The sequence below is a fragment of the Brassica oleracea genome, chromosome C5, assembly GCF_000695525.1.
Source record: "Brassica oleracea var. oleracea cultivar TO1000 chromosome C5, BOL, whole genome shotgun sequence".
In the NCBI taxonomy this organism is placed as follows: domain Eukaryota; kingdom Viridiplantae; phylum Streptophyta; class Magnoliopsida; order Brassicales; family Brassicaceae; genus Brassica; species Brassica oleracea.
Genome location: NC_027752.1, coordinates 13,952,702 through 13,967,579, shown reverse-complemented (window position 1 = coordinate 13,967,579; position 14,878 = coordinate 13,952,702). Strand labels below are relative to the sequence as shown.

Here is a 14,878-nt window from a genome sequence, read left to right as displayed (position 1 = left end):
GTATGAGTAGAAATTTAATCTCTTATGGAATGTTGGGAGTAGAAATTTAATCTCTTATTGAATGTTGGAAACATCAGGATGCAGATATGAAGGCAAGGATCTCATGGTTAATTTCTATAAGGATGATCAACCGGTTATCGCAGGGAAATATTATCAGGGATTATATTATCTACAGGGGACAGTCTCTCGAGGAGAGGCTAATCTATCTAAAGTTGAGAGGAATATGACTAATGTTTGGCACTCACGCCTCGGTCATATGAATATTAATAACATGTCTGAACTTGTCAAACGGGGATTTATCATTGACAAGGAAGTTAAGACATTGGATTTCTGTGAACACTGCATAATTGAGAAATCTCACAAGAAAAGTTTTCCTAAGGCTAAGCATGTGACTAAAGGGATTCTAGAGTACATTCACTCTGACCTTTGGGGTTCTCCATCTACACTAGATAGCCTTGCTGGAAACAAGTATTTCGTGACATTTATTGATGATTTCTCTAAGTAGGTTTGGATTTATTTTCTAAAGACTAAGGATGAGGTATTCTCTAAGTTCAGAGAATGGAAAGCTGAGGTGGAGACAAAGACAGAGAAGAAAATCAAATGCCTAAGGACAGGTAATGGGTTGGAGTTCTGTAATAAGCAGTTTGATAATTACTGCAAACAGGTGGGAATTAAACGCCACAGAACCTGCAGCTATACCCCGCAGCAGAATGGGGTCTCAGAAAGGATGAACAGAACCATCATGGATAAAGTGAGATGCATGTTAGCCGAATCTGGCCTAGACCAAAGCTTCTGGGCAGAAGCTGCATCTACTGCTATCCATCTGATTAACAGGTCACCTAACTCTACACTAGAATTCAAAATGCCCGAAGAAGTTTGGACATGTGCTAAGCCCGATTTGGGACATCTCAGAACATTTGGATGCACTGCTTATGTGCATATAACTGAGGAGAAAACGGGACCGATAGACATCAAGGGAGTCTTCGTGGGATATCCTATGGGTACTAAAGGTTACCGAGTTTGGATAGAGGACGATGGCAGATGCAGAACCAGCAGAAATGTTGTTTTTAACGAAGAAGAGCTGTACAAACACACTGTTGCTAAAGAAAAACGAAGCACATGAGTGACCAAAGGAACTGACAAACGAACTAAGAAGAAAGTTTCATTTAGTGATGATTTGATCAGAGGGCCTTCTCCTTCTATCAAATCCAAAGACACATCTGATCAAGGTGGAGAAGAATCATCATCATCTAGCTCTAACAGCTCAGGTGACCAAGAACAAGATCACGAAGCTGATAGTGAAAGTGATCACGAGGTTGAGAGTGAGAGTGGTGACACTGAAACTCTAGACACCTATGTTCTGGCACGAGATAGGGAAAGCAGACAGAACGTGAGACCACCATCACGATATGAAGATGAGAATTTTGTAGCTTACGCTCTCAATGTGATTGAGGACTTGGAAGTTCAGGAACCAAAAAGCTACGCAGAAGCTATGAGAAGCCGAGAAAAGAAACTATGGAAGCAGGCAGCAGAAGAAGAAATGGAATCTCATAGAAAGAACAGAACCTGGGATCTCATTGATAGGCCTACAAAGGCAAAGCTTGTTGGATGCAGATGGCTATTCAAGCTAAAGCCAGGAATCCCAGGTGTTGAGGATGAACGATACAAAGGCAGACTAGTTGCTAAAGGATATTCTCAGACAGAAGGGATTGACTACAATGAAATATTTTCACCTGTTGTGAAACATGTCTCTATCAGACTTATGCTCAGCATTGTAGTGAATTTGAATTTGGAATTAGAACAGATGGATGTTAAAACTGCTTTCCTACATGGAAGCCTAGAGGAAAGAATCCTTATGGAACAGCCCGAGGGGTTCATAAAGCCAGGGACAGAGAACAAAGTATGCCTGTTAAGGAAGACTCTGTATGGCTTGAAGCAATCCCCAAGAACATGGAACCATCGGTTCAACAGCTTCATGAAGGATCAGCTATTTGAACGTTGCAGTAAGGACCTATGTGTCTACATGAGGGATGTTCAAACTAATAAGGCGATCTATCTACTCCTATATGTCGATGACATGTTGATTGCCTCAGGAAATAAAAAGGTGATCAAAGAGCTGAAGGAAAAGCTGAGTGGAGAATTTGAGATGAAGGACATGGGAAAGGCCTCAAGAATCTTGGGCATGGATATCACCAGAGATCAAGAGAAGGGAACCCTGATCCTATCTCAGAGCAAATACATTGAGAAAGTCCTAAGGACGTTTGAAATGCAGGACGCTAAGGCTGTGATTACTCCTACTGCATCACACTTCAAACTAAGAAGTCTCACAGATGACGAGTTGAAAGTGGAGGCTTCTCAGATGGAAAGAGTTCCCTATGCCAGCGCCGTGGGGAGCCTAATGTACGGCATGGTAGGCTCCAGACCTGACCTAGGTTTTGCAGTAGGCTACGTCTGCAGATTCATGAGTAAACCAGGAAGGGAACACTGGAAAGCAGTTCAGTGGGTCCTAAGGTACTTAAAGGGAGCAGTGAATTCGAATTTAACATTCAGAAAGAACTCTACACTCCTAGTGGAAGGATACTCAGACTCAGATTATGCAACAGACATGGATAGAAGGCGTTCAGTAACTGGATATGCATTCAAATTTGGAGGTAATACTATCTCATGGAAGTCATGTCTACAATCAGTGGTTGCCTTATCTACTACAGAAGCAGAGTACATGGCTATGAATGAAGCAGCAAAAGAAGCAATGTGGCTAAAAGAAATATGCAATGAACTAGGTTTCAAGCAACAGGGGATCAAACTCTACTGCGATTCTCAAAGTGCCCTAGCTCTAGCAAGAAATCCAGTCAATCACGAAAAGACAAAGCATATAGCTACCAAGTTCAACTTCATTCGAGACCTAGTGGAATCAGGGGATATTGTCCTAAAGAAGATTCATACTAATGTAAATCCTGCAGACTTCCTAACAAGACGGTACCTGGTCAGAAGTTCCAGTTTTGCTGTGAGCTTTTGAATGTGAACTGATAAGACTGGAGGCGCTCCAGGTGATTCAAGTTGTATGATTTCATTCTCGCAATATACAGACAAAAAGAAAAAAAAAACACGGTCAGTGTGTGCGTAAATAGGGAATCAAAGGCAACAAGGAGTGTCACTAAAGAAGAAGGAATCACCTGGAGGATAATTAAAACCGAGTAAGAAGACCCGGTTTAGGTGGAGTAACTTGGGCCACCAGACATTCCCAGTTAAGAGGAACAGAGACACAGACAATGCTACATGAGTTGTCAGAAGCAAGCAACTGGGTCCGGAAAGGTTTCAACAACCAATCACCAACACCTACGAGCCAGTGAACCTACATCAAGCCACAAAATACAGTTGTGAGTAACAAACTCGAGAACGTTACCTGAACACAAGAGTATGTGTTGAAAGGCTTACCAGCAGAACATGATAATATAATAACAGCTCAGGGAGCTGAATCAAATGTCTGATCAAGGAAGGGTTTCAAGCCTGAAACTATGTGAGCTCGTCATCGAGCTAAACCGGCTCCTGAAACAGAACAGGAGAGTCAGATCGACAAGTGAAAAGCATATTAGAGAAGGTTCGCTAAGAAAGGAGGTTACTTTATCTAAAAAGGAGGTGGAGCGTGATGATTGAGCTCAGGAAAAAGCTCACCGACATGTCAGGTTCTCAATCGCGTCTAGAGACAGAGCCACGAGCCATCTGAGACGACATGCAAAGGAAAAGAATCCACGGGTTAGCTCAAGACCTACAAGACTCACTTAGTATCCCTAACAGATGCTCCTAATCGCTCATGAAGAGGAGAGATAAGATGTACCTGGGGATATTAGGGAGGAAAGATGATGGAGTCACGATGGGGTGATCCATCATCAGAGAAGTAAATCACCGCTCGGCGAAGGGACTTCGAGGGAAGAATGGAGAGGAGAAGATGCGACACCATCGTGGTGGAGCTGACGAGATCTTCAGTCATGGAGCTATGATTGCGAGGCGGAGCAACCGACGATCCCTCACGACGAGACCGAATCCGTGTCGGCAGAGAAGGTCTGAGAGAGAGAGATGAGAGAGAGAGAGTCACACTGGTTTTTTTTCACTTTCTCGAAGAGAACAAAGAGACAAGGAGATGGGGTGTCGGGTTACCAATGGGCCAGATTTGGGCTCAAGTCAAAACCGGTGGAGATTTGTGAAGGTTTGGACTTTCCCACATACTGATGGGCCAGCAGCAGCACTCATCATGGGCCAAGGCAAGTCGCAGGCCCACTCCAGCAGCAACACCTGATCACATACACAACATATATATGAGATGTTAGTATGCTGATTAGGTTAACGCTTAAGGAAATCAAGCAGCGGCAACAACAAGTAATCATATTGAAATGCAAGAGTAGGAGGCAACAATACAAGATCAATAAGCTTAGGCCTAAGTCTAATTGATCTAAGGGGCTTTGTTGTATTCTCTTGTGGGGATTGATTGTTACTTGTGTAAACTATCTAGTACACTGATTTGGTGTAGCTAGAGACTCTTTGATCTAGTGGATTTTGGGAGCAGAAGTTCTCCCACGAGACGTACCGCGCCGAGGGCCGGGAACTCGTTTAATCGTTTGTGTCTTTACTTTCAATACTAGACCTAGGTCAAGATAACTTCTAACCTAAGTAACCTAAGCTTATAAATCTCTACATTTTCTTTGCAGATTAGCATCAACACCCGCAATGTTTAGTTGTACATTGACTGAAGATGAGTCATTCTTGTGCCCTGCTGATGGGGCTATCATGATAACATGTATTCTTATTGATCTCGGTTTCTATAATAAGTAGTTATTTTTCTTAATAGTTGTCATCACTTAGTGATACTTTGCCATTTGCTACCACACTTTTATTTTGAGCAGCAAGCCATCTTCCTTACAACAGGAACAGTTTCAAGTTCTTCCTTATATTTAAACATTTTTTTCTGAAAGGTCCGCTGCTGTGGATTCATCTGGCCGTGAGTTCAACCGTAATCGTCTTATTGCGTTGCTTTCAGCAATTGTTCTAGAGCAAGTAAGAGACATGCTCTAACCATTTCACCATGTTAACAATTGTTTTTGGTGTCCTGATGTTCTGTGCTTATCCATCTAGATTGTTCTCTCTGTTCCTATACATATGCTTCCACTGCATAGTTTAACAGTAAACATTTCCTGTTATAGATCCGTGTTTCGGGCTTTGGTGGATGGTTTCTTCTCAGACTTTCTCTCCACGACCCTGTTCTTCCTCTTAACATTGAGGTAAAAACAGATACGTATGAGAGCTTGGCTTTGTAGTTTCTGATGCAGTGAAGGAGTTCAATATGTATAAACAATATTCTACTTAAAAAAAAGTTAAGAACCTCAGTGAGGTTCTACCATTAGACGAGGAAAAATTAAATTAGATTAACAAAGATTCTAAACCTTTCAAATCACTATATTTATTACTAATTTATTGATTAGAACCATAAGAAGTTCTTATTGATGAACATGCTCTCAGCCCCCAACTTTTAAAACAAAATATAGGGCCCCATTTATAGATGCAACATATTAATCCATTGTTGTTGTAAGTGTTTGCATACATATTTATATATGAAATTTGACTGACATTTCAGTTTATGCTATTTTTTACTTTAATTATAAACATATTAACATTATCTATCATTCAGTTATTTGTAAACATACACACAAAATCGTGAAACCCATTTTTTAAAAAATTGCCTTAAACCTCCTAAAACCTTTGCACGGCACTGATAACATAAAGTCCATTCAAAAACTAGAAGACTATTCTCGTCTCTCCCACAATGAACTTAATATAGGCTGGCTTGTTGTGGCCCCAAAAAGTTAAAGAGGAACAATAAAAACATGAATGCATTTCTGATATAAGGTGAAAGATGCACATGAAAAATGGTGTTAGCGTTCAGAAAAGGAAAGTAACTTAAAATACAAAAGAAATTTATTTCCAAGAATAACATAGATATTATGTTTAGTACAAAATAAGACTCATTAATCGTGTGTTATTATCCTTTTCTACATTTCAAAGGCTCATAGATTTAATTTTTCAATTATTTGGTTTGATTGGTAGTTGTAGTCCATGTATACCACTTTGACTGATACTAATATTTTGATATTTTCTTACAATTTTTCTGTATTTATTTATTTATGGTTGGTTTTTATTCCAAAACAGACTAATACAATGCGTGTAATGCTTTCACTCTTTCTTAAGCACAATCCGCCTAGACTATGGTCACGTATTCACTCATTTCTTCTTTACTTATTAAAATGTAAAAAATCTGATTAATAATTTTCATTTAATTCTTGCTAATAATTTTCATTTAATTCTTGCTAATAATTTTCATTTAATTCTTGCTTCGTCTTTTCATCACCAAACTCAAAAAGAAAACAAATCTCCTAACTTTAGATATTTCAAAATCTGTTTTTATTTGTTTCCTGTTTTTGTGTTCTCTTCTGCTTGATGGTAGGATCTCAAGTTAACAAGAGAGGACTGTTACATTCCCCAAAACCTGATCTCTGTCAGAAAGTATCAAGCTTTGAGCTTGATGATCTCCAGTTCACTGTGGTCTTCCAAGATTTGAGGTAAATCAGACAAATGGGTTCTCACTAGTTTCCCTTTCTTCTTCTTCTTCTGATCTGTGCTTATATAGTGGTTTGATCTTTTGTTTTTAAGGTAGAGGATGGAGCAGTTCAAAGAGAGGAAGTTTGTGTGTAAGTTCTGTAGCAAGAGGTTCGCTTGTGGCAAATCACTGGGAGGTCACATCAGAACTCACATGAACAAAGAGAACTCAGCTGATTCAGATGAGGATGAGCACAACAAGCTCAGGATCGACGAAAATGGAGGTCAAGCTAGCTACGGTCTGAGAGAGAATCCTAAAAAGAACAAGAAGTTTGTGGTTCACAGAGACATGATAGCTCTGAAACATCAGCATCAACAACAGCTTCTTTATTGCAGAGAATGTGGTAAAGGTTTCACTTCTTCGAAAGCTCTTTGTGGTCACATGGCTTGTCACTCTGAGAGAGAGAAGATTCTGATGGATGGTCAATCTGATACTGAAGCTTCTTCCTCTCCTATCAGGAGAAGATCAAAGAGAGCTGTGAAACATCATCATAACCACAAGGCTGATGCTTTTGTTGATGGTGATAGCATCATGGATCAATCTGATTCATCAGCATCTGAGATTGAACCGGAGCAAGAGGAAACAGCATTGTCTTTGATGATGCTGTCTAGAGACTCAAGTTTCAAGAAAGTACGTAACTTGGTTGTGAACTCTCTGGCGGAGTCATCAGACAACAACTCTGTGATTCTTGAGACTAAGTCATCTTCAGGGGAACAGCTCAAGATCTTACATGTGAAGAATGTTGAGGAGTTTTGTAAGAAAGACAAACTTGGTGGAGTGGATAATGGTGATGTTCTGTATGATTCAGACAATTCTGATTCTGGTTACTTCAGGAACGGACCAAAGAAGTTGGACTCAGATGTTTCTGTTGATGGGTTCCTCAAGAACAATGCATCTAGTAACAAGTCTGCAATGGGATTCAACAGCTACACACCAAAAAAGGAAAAGAGCTTGAACAGATTCAGGAACGAATGGTCAGGTTCAGGATCAGGTCGTTCTTCTACAAAGTATGATCTGAGGCAAAGCAAAAGAGGGTTTCCTTGTTACGGTAGAAAGAAAATCAAGTACGAGTTCACTGAATCTGTGTATGACAGTGGTGATCAGCTTAGCTTGGAGACTGATTCTTGTGCGGACACAAACAGAAGTATCAAGAAGATTCATAATAGCAAACCCCCAATGGTTAAGAAAGTAAGTGGTGGGGCAAAGAAGAAAAGCAAAGGTCACGAGTGTCCAATTTGCTTCAGGGTGTTTAAATCGGGACAAGCTTTAGGTGGTCACAAGAGATCACATTTCATTGGGAGTCAAGATCACAGGACTTTGGTGATTCAACACCACCACCAAGTAGCTCATGATATGCATACACTCATCGATCTCAATCTTCCTGCTCCTATTGATGAGTGAATGAATCAGTGATCAATTTTTTTGTTCTGATTATTATTATTGTTTCCTCTCTGTTTTCATTTCTTTGCTTCAGATTCAAGAATGCTTTTGGTTCAGAAGGTAAAAAAGCAAAGTGTTTTATATTCATTCTTATTTGTTAAAATCAATTGTCAAAAACAAGCCCCAAGAAAACCTTGTCAACCTATTTTTGAATCTATCAAGTTAATTCATGGATATTTATCGCAAAGGTGTTGTTGTAAGACATATCTAATAGTTTAAACTAAAATGTATTAGGTAGGTGTATTAATCTCTGAATCATCAAGTGCTCTTGCTAAAATCATGTTCCCAATGTAATTTGATTTCTTCTACCTTGGCACCAAACACTGACAAAAAATTAACATCTGTTTTTATACCCAACCAGGCTTTTAAATAATAGCAAATCATGTTTGGCCCATCTTACAGAAGACAAGATATACAACACCCCCAACAAAGGTGAGCTGGTGAGATCAAATCTATTATATAATAATTGTACCCTCTACAATGTTTCAAAGGTTCTGGGCGTATCATGTAAAGATCACAGTTGCGGGATTACCTGCAGGAGGGCACCTTTGTCTTCTCGGTCTTCTTGTTGCTTTTCCCCATCCTCTAAGCTCACTGTCTTCAAGCCCAACCACTGATACGCTCTCAGGCTGCGTCATTGACGGGCAAACTTGAGCTTGGCTTACGTTGGTGACCGTTCGTTTTCTTTTTGCGTTCCGTCGAGAAGCCACTCCAGAACTCCAAGTGTGCTCTCTGCTTTTCATAAGCCCACCAAACAACTGGATGTCTTCCGTGACTTCTTGCCTCGACAGAGAGGAGAGCCCAGGGAGTGTATCTCTCTGGAAATCACGCTTTGGTCTTCCTCGTCTCGCTTGTCCTCTTCTTAGCCTGTTCAAACCCGTCCCTTCGAGTATCAGATTCTTAGGGACCAAGGGCTCTGGCATGTAGTCTTCTTCCTTAGTGGGATGTAGATTCAGGGTCATGGCTTCAAAGTAATCAATCTCTCCAGAAGAGTATTCTTCCCGGTAGCCCTCAAAGTCTGTGGCTTCTGGAGACTTATCAGCCTTTCTTTCTAACTCATCACCGCAAGAAGTGATCATGTCTGCTAACCAGGAGAGCGGACTTTTCAAAGCCGCGTCAGTTGTGGAGGAAGCTGCGTCATCAAGATGACGTTGGTGATCAGATAATGAGATGGCGACTATTGCTTGTGCTGCTTCCTTGATTAGTTCATCCAAAGGGTTATCGTCTTGGTCTTTCATATCCTGCGAGCCCCCTCCTTCTTCTTCGCTCTCAAGAGCGGGAGGAGCTTCCAAATCTATCCAAATGTTTCCTTTTGTTTTCACTCTCAGACTGGAATGGAAGCCGGAATCTTCATCACCTTCACTAGCGCATGAATTCAGATCAAAGTAGTGTCTGTTGTTGGCAGCTTTGTTTCCTTCTTCCTTTACAGCACAAAAGGCTTTAGAACCACGCTGGTCAACAGAATCTGAGGCATCACATGGCAAGTTGATGTCGAAGTCCCGCTTCACCATGTGTTTCACTTCCTTATGTTGATCAGCGGAGCGAGAGATAAGTGGAGCACGCTCCTCCTTGCAAACAGAAGGCTTCTCAAATATTGGGCACCCAATAAGTTTTCCACTATTCTGTGGGTTGATCATTTCAATTCTTCCCATGTTGGCATTATAAGAGCATGAGGCAGATGACCTAAATCCCGTCTGAGGAGAAACTCCATTCCTACAGTCCCCTGTGTCAGTTCCATCCATGAATTGATCGGTCGAAGCATTCAAATCAAAGAAGCCATTGGATCTTTCACTTTTGTAAGATGGCTTAGGTTTTAGCCAGGGCAAATTAGCTGAGGACTCCTGCGTTTTTAGCCCCTGAAAGCTTTCGGAACTCTGGTGCCTCATCACCTCACCTAAAGAAGCATTTGGTCTAAAGCCTCCTGATGGGAAACTAACGGCAGCCTCCTTCGACCCTGAAGAGAATCCATGATAAACCCCGTTAGTGACAGGGGTTCTCGTATCAAAACTTGTATCTGTCCTTGCGCGCGCAACAAAGTTCATGTAGGGATTCGTTTGAACTGGGTAAAATCTCTGATGTGAGGTGCTCCTAGGGTTCTCCCATGATGAAGACCAATGGCTCAATGGTCTGACATAGTCAGGGCGGTAGTCATTGTGTAACCTAGGAGCATTAGATGTCGCATATGATTCCACGTAGCTATTATGAGACGCTTGAGGATTGTTTGAGCGAACTTCGAGCTCATGATATGCTCTTTCCCGGGAGAATACTACATTGCTGTGATCAGTTGTGAGATAGCTCTGAGGTTGAACTGCGCTGTTGGAACGTACTTGTACAGAATGGGAAGGCAGATGCAGGTCTCTCTGAGTGCTCCTGTCGTGCCCTATAAACACACCGCCACATGAAAAAACATTGGAGAAACAGAAGATAAGCAAAATAGTTTTATATCATTTCAAAAAAAAATATATATATAGAGAAATCAAATGATGTAACCTGAGCCAAGGACCATCCGTCCATTTTGGCTTGTGTTCTTCTCCAACAACCGCCCTGAAACATCTGCATTGCTTCTTCCATAGTGAGGATACACGTCCCTGGAGAGAGCAGCAACAGGCTCCGAATCTTGCCAATTGAGTGGCTCATTCAAGTCAGCTAAGCCATTTGAGTTCTTCACATCCAAGCAAGACCCTGAAGAGTTGCTCCGATGAGAACCATCCTCTCTTCCTGATCTTGGCCGTTTGTGCGGAATGCGAGTTGTGATCTCATCGGTATCACCAGTCTCATCAAACTCATCGGCTGGGAGCTCAAGATCAATCATTTTTCTCCTGTTTTGCAAAGGACCGTTGCAAGCCTGAGAGCTGCTTCCTTCTCCATACCCAGGAAAGTGCCTTTTGCTTGCATCGTCATTCGAATTATTTCCCTTAACTTCATCCACCAAGTTCCTCTGTACTCTATACAAACGGTGAAGTTCATGAACCTGCCATCAATAACAAAAGTCAAAATCTATAGACGCGTAAAACGAAACCATAAGAAGATAAAAGTACTAAAAGTAGATAGAGAGAGAGAGAGACCTACCTGATTCTTGAAAACGGCGTCGTGTTCAAGCATTGTATGTTTCATGAAATCTCTCTCGTATATCATATCCACAGCGAAACACACAGACCAACTGCGAATATTAAATGTAAAAACTCTATTAAAAAAGTGTCAATTACAATCAGAGATCATTATATTATCATTATGTATCAGATGTTATGTAAGCCAGATTCAGCTGAGTTCATCTTTTGACAAATCCGAATCATCATCGTCGATAAAACCCCAGGTTACACGCAAACTAATCCATATAGACAAAAACGAATACGAGGCAAAAAAAAAACAAAAAGAGAAAAAGAATCTAATGTGTAAAATGAACATTATAATCATAAGAGGAGATTAGATTCTGGATCGATTTGACTTATAAAATGACTAACCTATATTAATCAAACAAAATAAAACGACAAAAATGGAAAAGTATAAGCGAAATTAAAAATTAAAAATATAATAAAAATTTTGGTGGATAGAGAGATTTTAGTACCTCTCAGATTTTACATAATCATCTGATCGCAGAAGAGGAGAAAAATCATGTTTAATCGTTCGTAGATAAACTGGAAACACTACTCACTCCCAAATCGGCGGCGACACACAATTTTTATCGATAAATGAAAAAAAAAAAAGAGAATAATAAATAAAATAAAAAAGTGCTCCCCGAGATTCACTATTTTTAATTTTTATTTAAATTAAATAAGAAGAGAGAGACTGCCAAACAATCGAAACGCCATGGAGGAAGAAGAAGACGAAGAAAGCTCCCAAGCCGTCTTCTTCGATCTCTCTCTCTCTCTTTCGTCGTCTCTGCCTTTTCTATCTCTCTCAGATTCTGTGAGCGAATGCAGCGTAAATAAAAGAATTAAGACCTTTTATATTCTCTCTCTCTTTTTTTTTATTAACTTCTCGGATTTGGTATGTTTTTTTTTTTATTAAAGGAAAACAAAATTAAAATATTAGAAACGAAGGTGACCCTTCCGAATAACAGTGACATGATATTTTTGTCTACACTCGGTCCTACACCCCTACTTCTCCTTCTTTTTTTTTTTTTTTTTTAAATTGTTTTCTCTTATGATCTATTCGTATTTTTCATTTTCTGGTGCGTTACGCTTGCGTTAAAGTAGTCACATTATTATGCTTTTAATTTGCAGTAAATAAATGTGTATTGATGATTTCAAAAAGGGCAAATCTCCAAAATAGCACATTTCTAAATTTATATCACAAAAATAGCACTCAAAAACTAAAATGATCAAAATAGCATCTTTTTAAGTTTATCCTTTCAAAATTTTAATTTTTTTATTTTTCAAAATTTGAAATCTTATCCCCAAAACCTCATTTCTCAACTCTAAACCCTAAACCCTAAACTCTAAACCCTAAACCCTAAACTCTAAACCCTAAACCCCACCCTTTAACTCTAAACCCTAAGTTTGTGACTTTTGATAAAACATTAAGTGCTATTTTTGTGACTTTTGACCTTGAGTGCTAGTTTGAGAACATAAACTTGATTTAGTGCTATTTTTGTTTTTTTCTCTTTCAAAAACGAGTTTTGAATATAAAATTATAGATAAAACAAAGGCTTTAAATAGTTATCATAATTAAAATCAGCCTCGACAAAAGTGAAAATGACATATAAAAAATCATCCACTAGTTTTTTTTGTAGGTTTATAATTGATATGGAGACTTTAATAAATCAAACTCGATCATTAAACTAATTCACTCATATAACTCAGAAAATAAATCAAATCCGATGATTAAATTTGTTTAATAAATAAAATTAGAAAACATAGTTCGAGTTTGTGAAAAACTTGAAGTGAACAATCAGCTTTTGTGCTCGCCGCTCATTTCGACACTTCTAAATCGAAAAGGTACAGATTTCAACCAATTATAGTTTTACCATATTTATATATCTAATTACACTGTAGGTATCCAAAATATTTTCTAAGATAAGATTAGCCATTCAATTAATTATTTCTTTATAGCGATTTTGTTTTGTCAATATATTAATCATAATGGACTAATGGTGGCAGTAGGTTTCCATTTATTCCTGATTTCAAATAGTTATACAAAATGAAAGAAAAACTAATTATTTTGTGTATGATAACATTTGTTTCGTAACATTAAAGATTTGATTAAAGGACATAACTGTCATTTTATTGTGATTGTGGATGTTTTAGTTAGGTGTAGAAATTTGGTTATAGATTTGATAAAATTTAATGATCTAGTTATAGATATTTAAACTCAATATATAAATGTTTTACGTATTTTCTTTTTGAAAGATGATTGAAATAGATATGCGTGTTTAAAAATGTTTTAGCCGTGAAAATGTTATTGAACAATTTAAAACACTTGTCAATCAAACTATATATAAAGTTATTCCAATGAGAATATTTATAAGTGTTTCTCAATATTTAAAACTGAAAGTAGTAAATAACATTTTTCATGAAAAATGATTTCAAATAGCTTCAAAACATGTTTTAAAAATATTTTAAACAATATTAAAATAAGAGAAATGAATTTAAATAGTTTAAAACATGATTTTGTTTTCTGATTAGCACAATGGTCAAAATGATCAAATTATGCTTTATCAGAAAGGTGAATAGCAATCGTATTTTCCTATAAATATCTGAAAATTATATTCAAATTTTCAATTTTCTTTTTTTGGAATTTAAAAAAAAATCCAATTAAAGAAATTCTTTTAAAAATTAGTAAGACTTTCCTGAATATGTATTATATCTTTCCGAATTTAAGTTATACACATAGTTAGAAATAAATTACTCATTGAGTATAATATCTTCTAAAAGTTTATGAATATATTGATATATATAAATATATTCATAAAATTTAGGAAATTTTTCATAAATATGTATATAGAAATACATTATTAAATGTATATTTAGGAAAACCTTCATGAATATATATTTATGAATACATTACTGAATTTAAAGTATATAGATATTTAGTAAGATATTGGTGAATATGTATAATATCTTCCTAAATTTTTAGGAAGACATTCCTAAATTTGATATCAAAAATTTATAAGATGTTACACATATTTAAATATGCATAAAGTAAAATTCAGAAAAATATTATATAGGTCATTCTTATAGATACGTACAAGTTACATTTTAAAAGTATATTACATGTTTATAAATGCATTCATGAATTTGATAAAAAAATTTAGAAATTCAAGAAGATATTATACATACTGAGAAATGGTCATACTAAACTTTTTAAGAGAAAAATGTTTCCTAATAAATTATGGGAAAAATCATTTTTTTTTTGGAAAACTATTTTTGAAAATCAGTGTGGACAGTAGTGGAAATGACAGATAAAAAATCATCCGTGTTAAGAAATAACTTATAATTTATAGTATTGAGAAATTTAAATAAGAGTAGAATTTGATACCCGTAGGAAGCAAATAACACTAGTATAAGGGAGAGAGTTTATTATAAGGAAGGAAGAAGAAAATGTAATGATTCTTTGATTATAAACTCTTGTTCTTGTTTTTGGTGTACAAAAGAGTGAGATGAGTGATGGTATTTATAGTGAACAACAATACATAAAATAACAAAGATAGTGCTTAATTTGGTAAATGAGTGGGTGATCATAGTGTTTGATGAGTAGATGATCATAGTGCTTGAGTTGGTAAAGGAGTGGATGATCATAGTGCTTGAGTTTGGTAAAGAAGTGGATGATCATTTCAATGCTTAATTTATAACA

At 37.5% G+C, this 14,878-nt stretch overlaps 2 protein-coding genes across 4 annotated transcripts; one reads left to right on the top strand and one right to left on the bottom strand.

The window, feature by feature from the left end:
• Positions 1–6,403: 6,403 nt before the first annotated feature.
• LOC106293337 (zinc finger protein ZAT4-like) lies at positions 6,404–8,142 on the top strand. Of its 3 annotated transcripts, none has more exons than XM_013729005.1 (2): positions 6,404–6,608; positions 6,704–8,142. In XM_013729005.1, exon 2 carries the CDS (start codon positions 6,707–6,709, stop codon positions 8,045–8,047), a length of 1,341 nt encoding a protein of 446 aa, XP_013584459.1. In that variant the 5' UTR covers positions 6,404–6,608; positions 6,704–6,706; the 3' UTR covers positions 8,048–8,142. The 3 variants fall into 3 exon arrangements, with proteins under 3 accessions (XP_013584459.1, XP_013584457.1, XP_013584458.1); XM_013729003.1 differs by having other exon boundaries at positions 6,700–8,142; XM_013729004.1 differs by having other exon boundaries at positions 6,677–8,142.
• Positions 8,143–8,410: 268 nt separating this feature from the next.
• On the bottom strand, positions 8,411–11,999 carry LOC106295369. Its single transcript, XM_013731251.1, has 4 exons — positions 11,652–11,999; positions 11,156–11,246; positions 10,577–11,057; positions 8,411–10,466 (listed from the first exon to the last, which is right to left on the bottom strand). The coding sequence occupies exons 2-4, from the start codon at positions 11,219–11,221 to the stop codon at positions 8,590–8,592; spliced, it is 2,424 nt and encodes an 807-aa protein (XP_013586705.1). The 5' UTR covers positions 11,222–11,246; positions 11,652–11,999; the 3' UTR covers positions 8,411–8,589.
• Between the last annotated feature and the right edge of the window lie 2,879 nt (positions 12,000–14,878).

Coding starts and splice junctions, on each gene's coding strand:
- LOC106293337 (XM_013729005.1), top strand. CDS start 6,707: ATGGAGCAGTTCAAAGAGAGGAAGTTTGTGTGTAAGTTCTGTAGCAAG.
- LOC106295369 (XM_013731251.1), bottom strand. CDS start 11,221: ATGATATACGAGAGAGATTTCATGAAACATACAATGCTTGAACACGAC. Junction 11,058..11,155: donor ACGCCGTTTTCAAGAATCAG/GTAGGTCTCTCT, acceptor TATTGATGGCAG/GTTCATGAACTTCACCGTTT. Junction 10,467..10,576: donor ACGGATGGTCCTTGGCTCAG/GTTACATCATTT, acceptor GTGTGTTTATAG/GGCACGACAGGAGCACTCAG.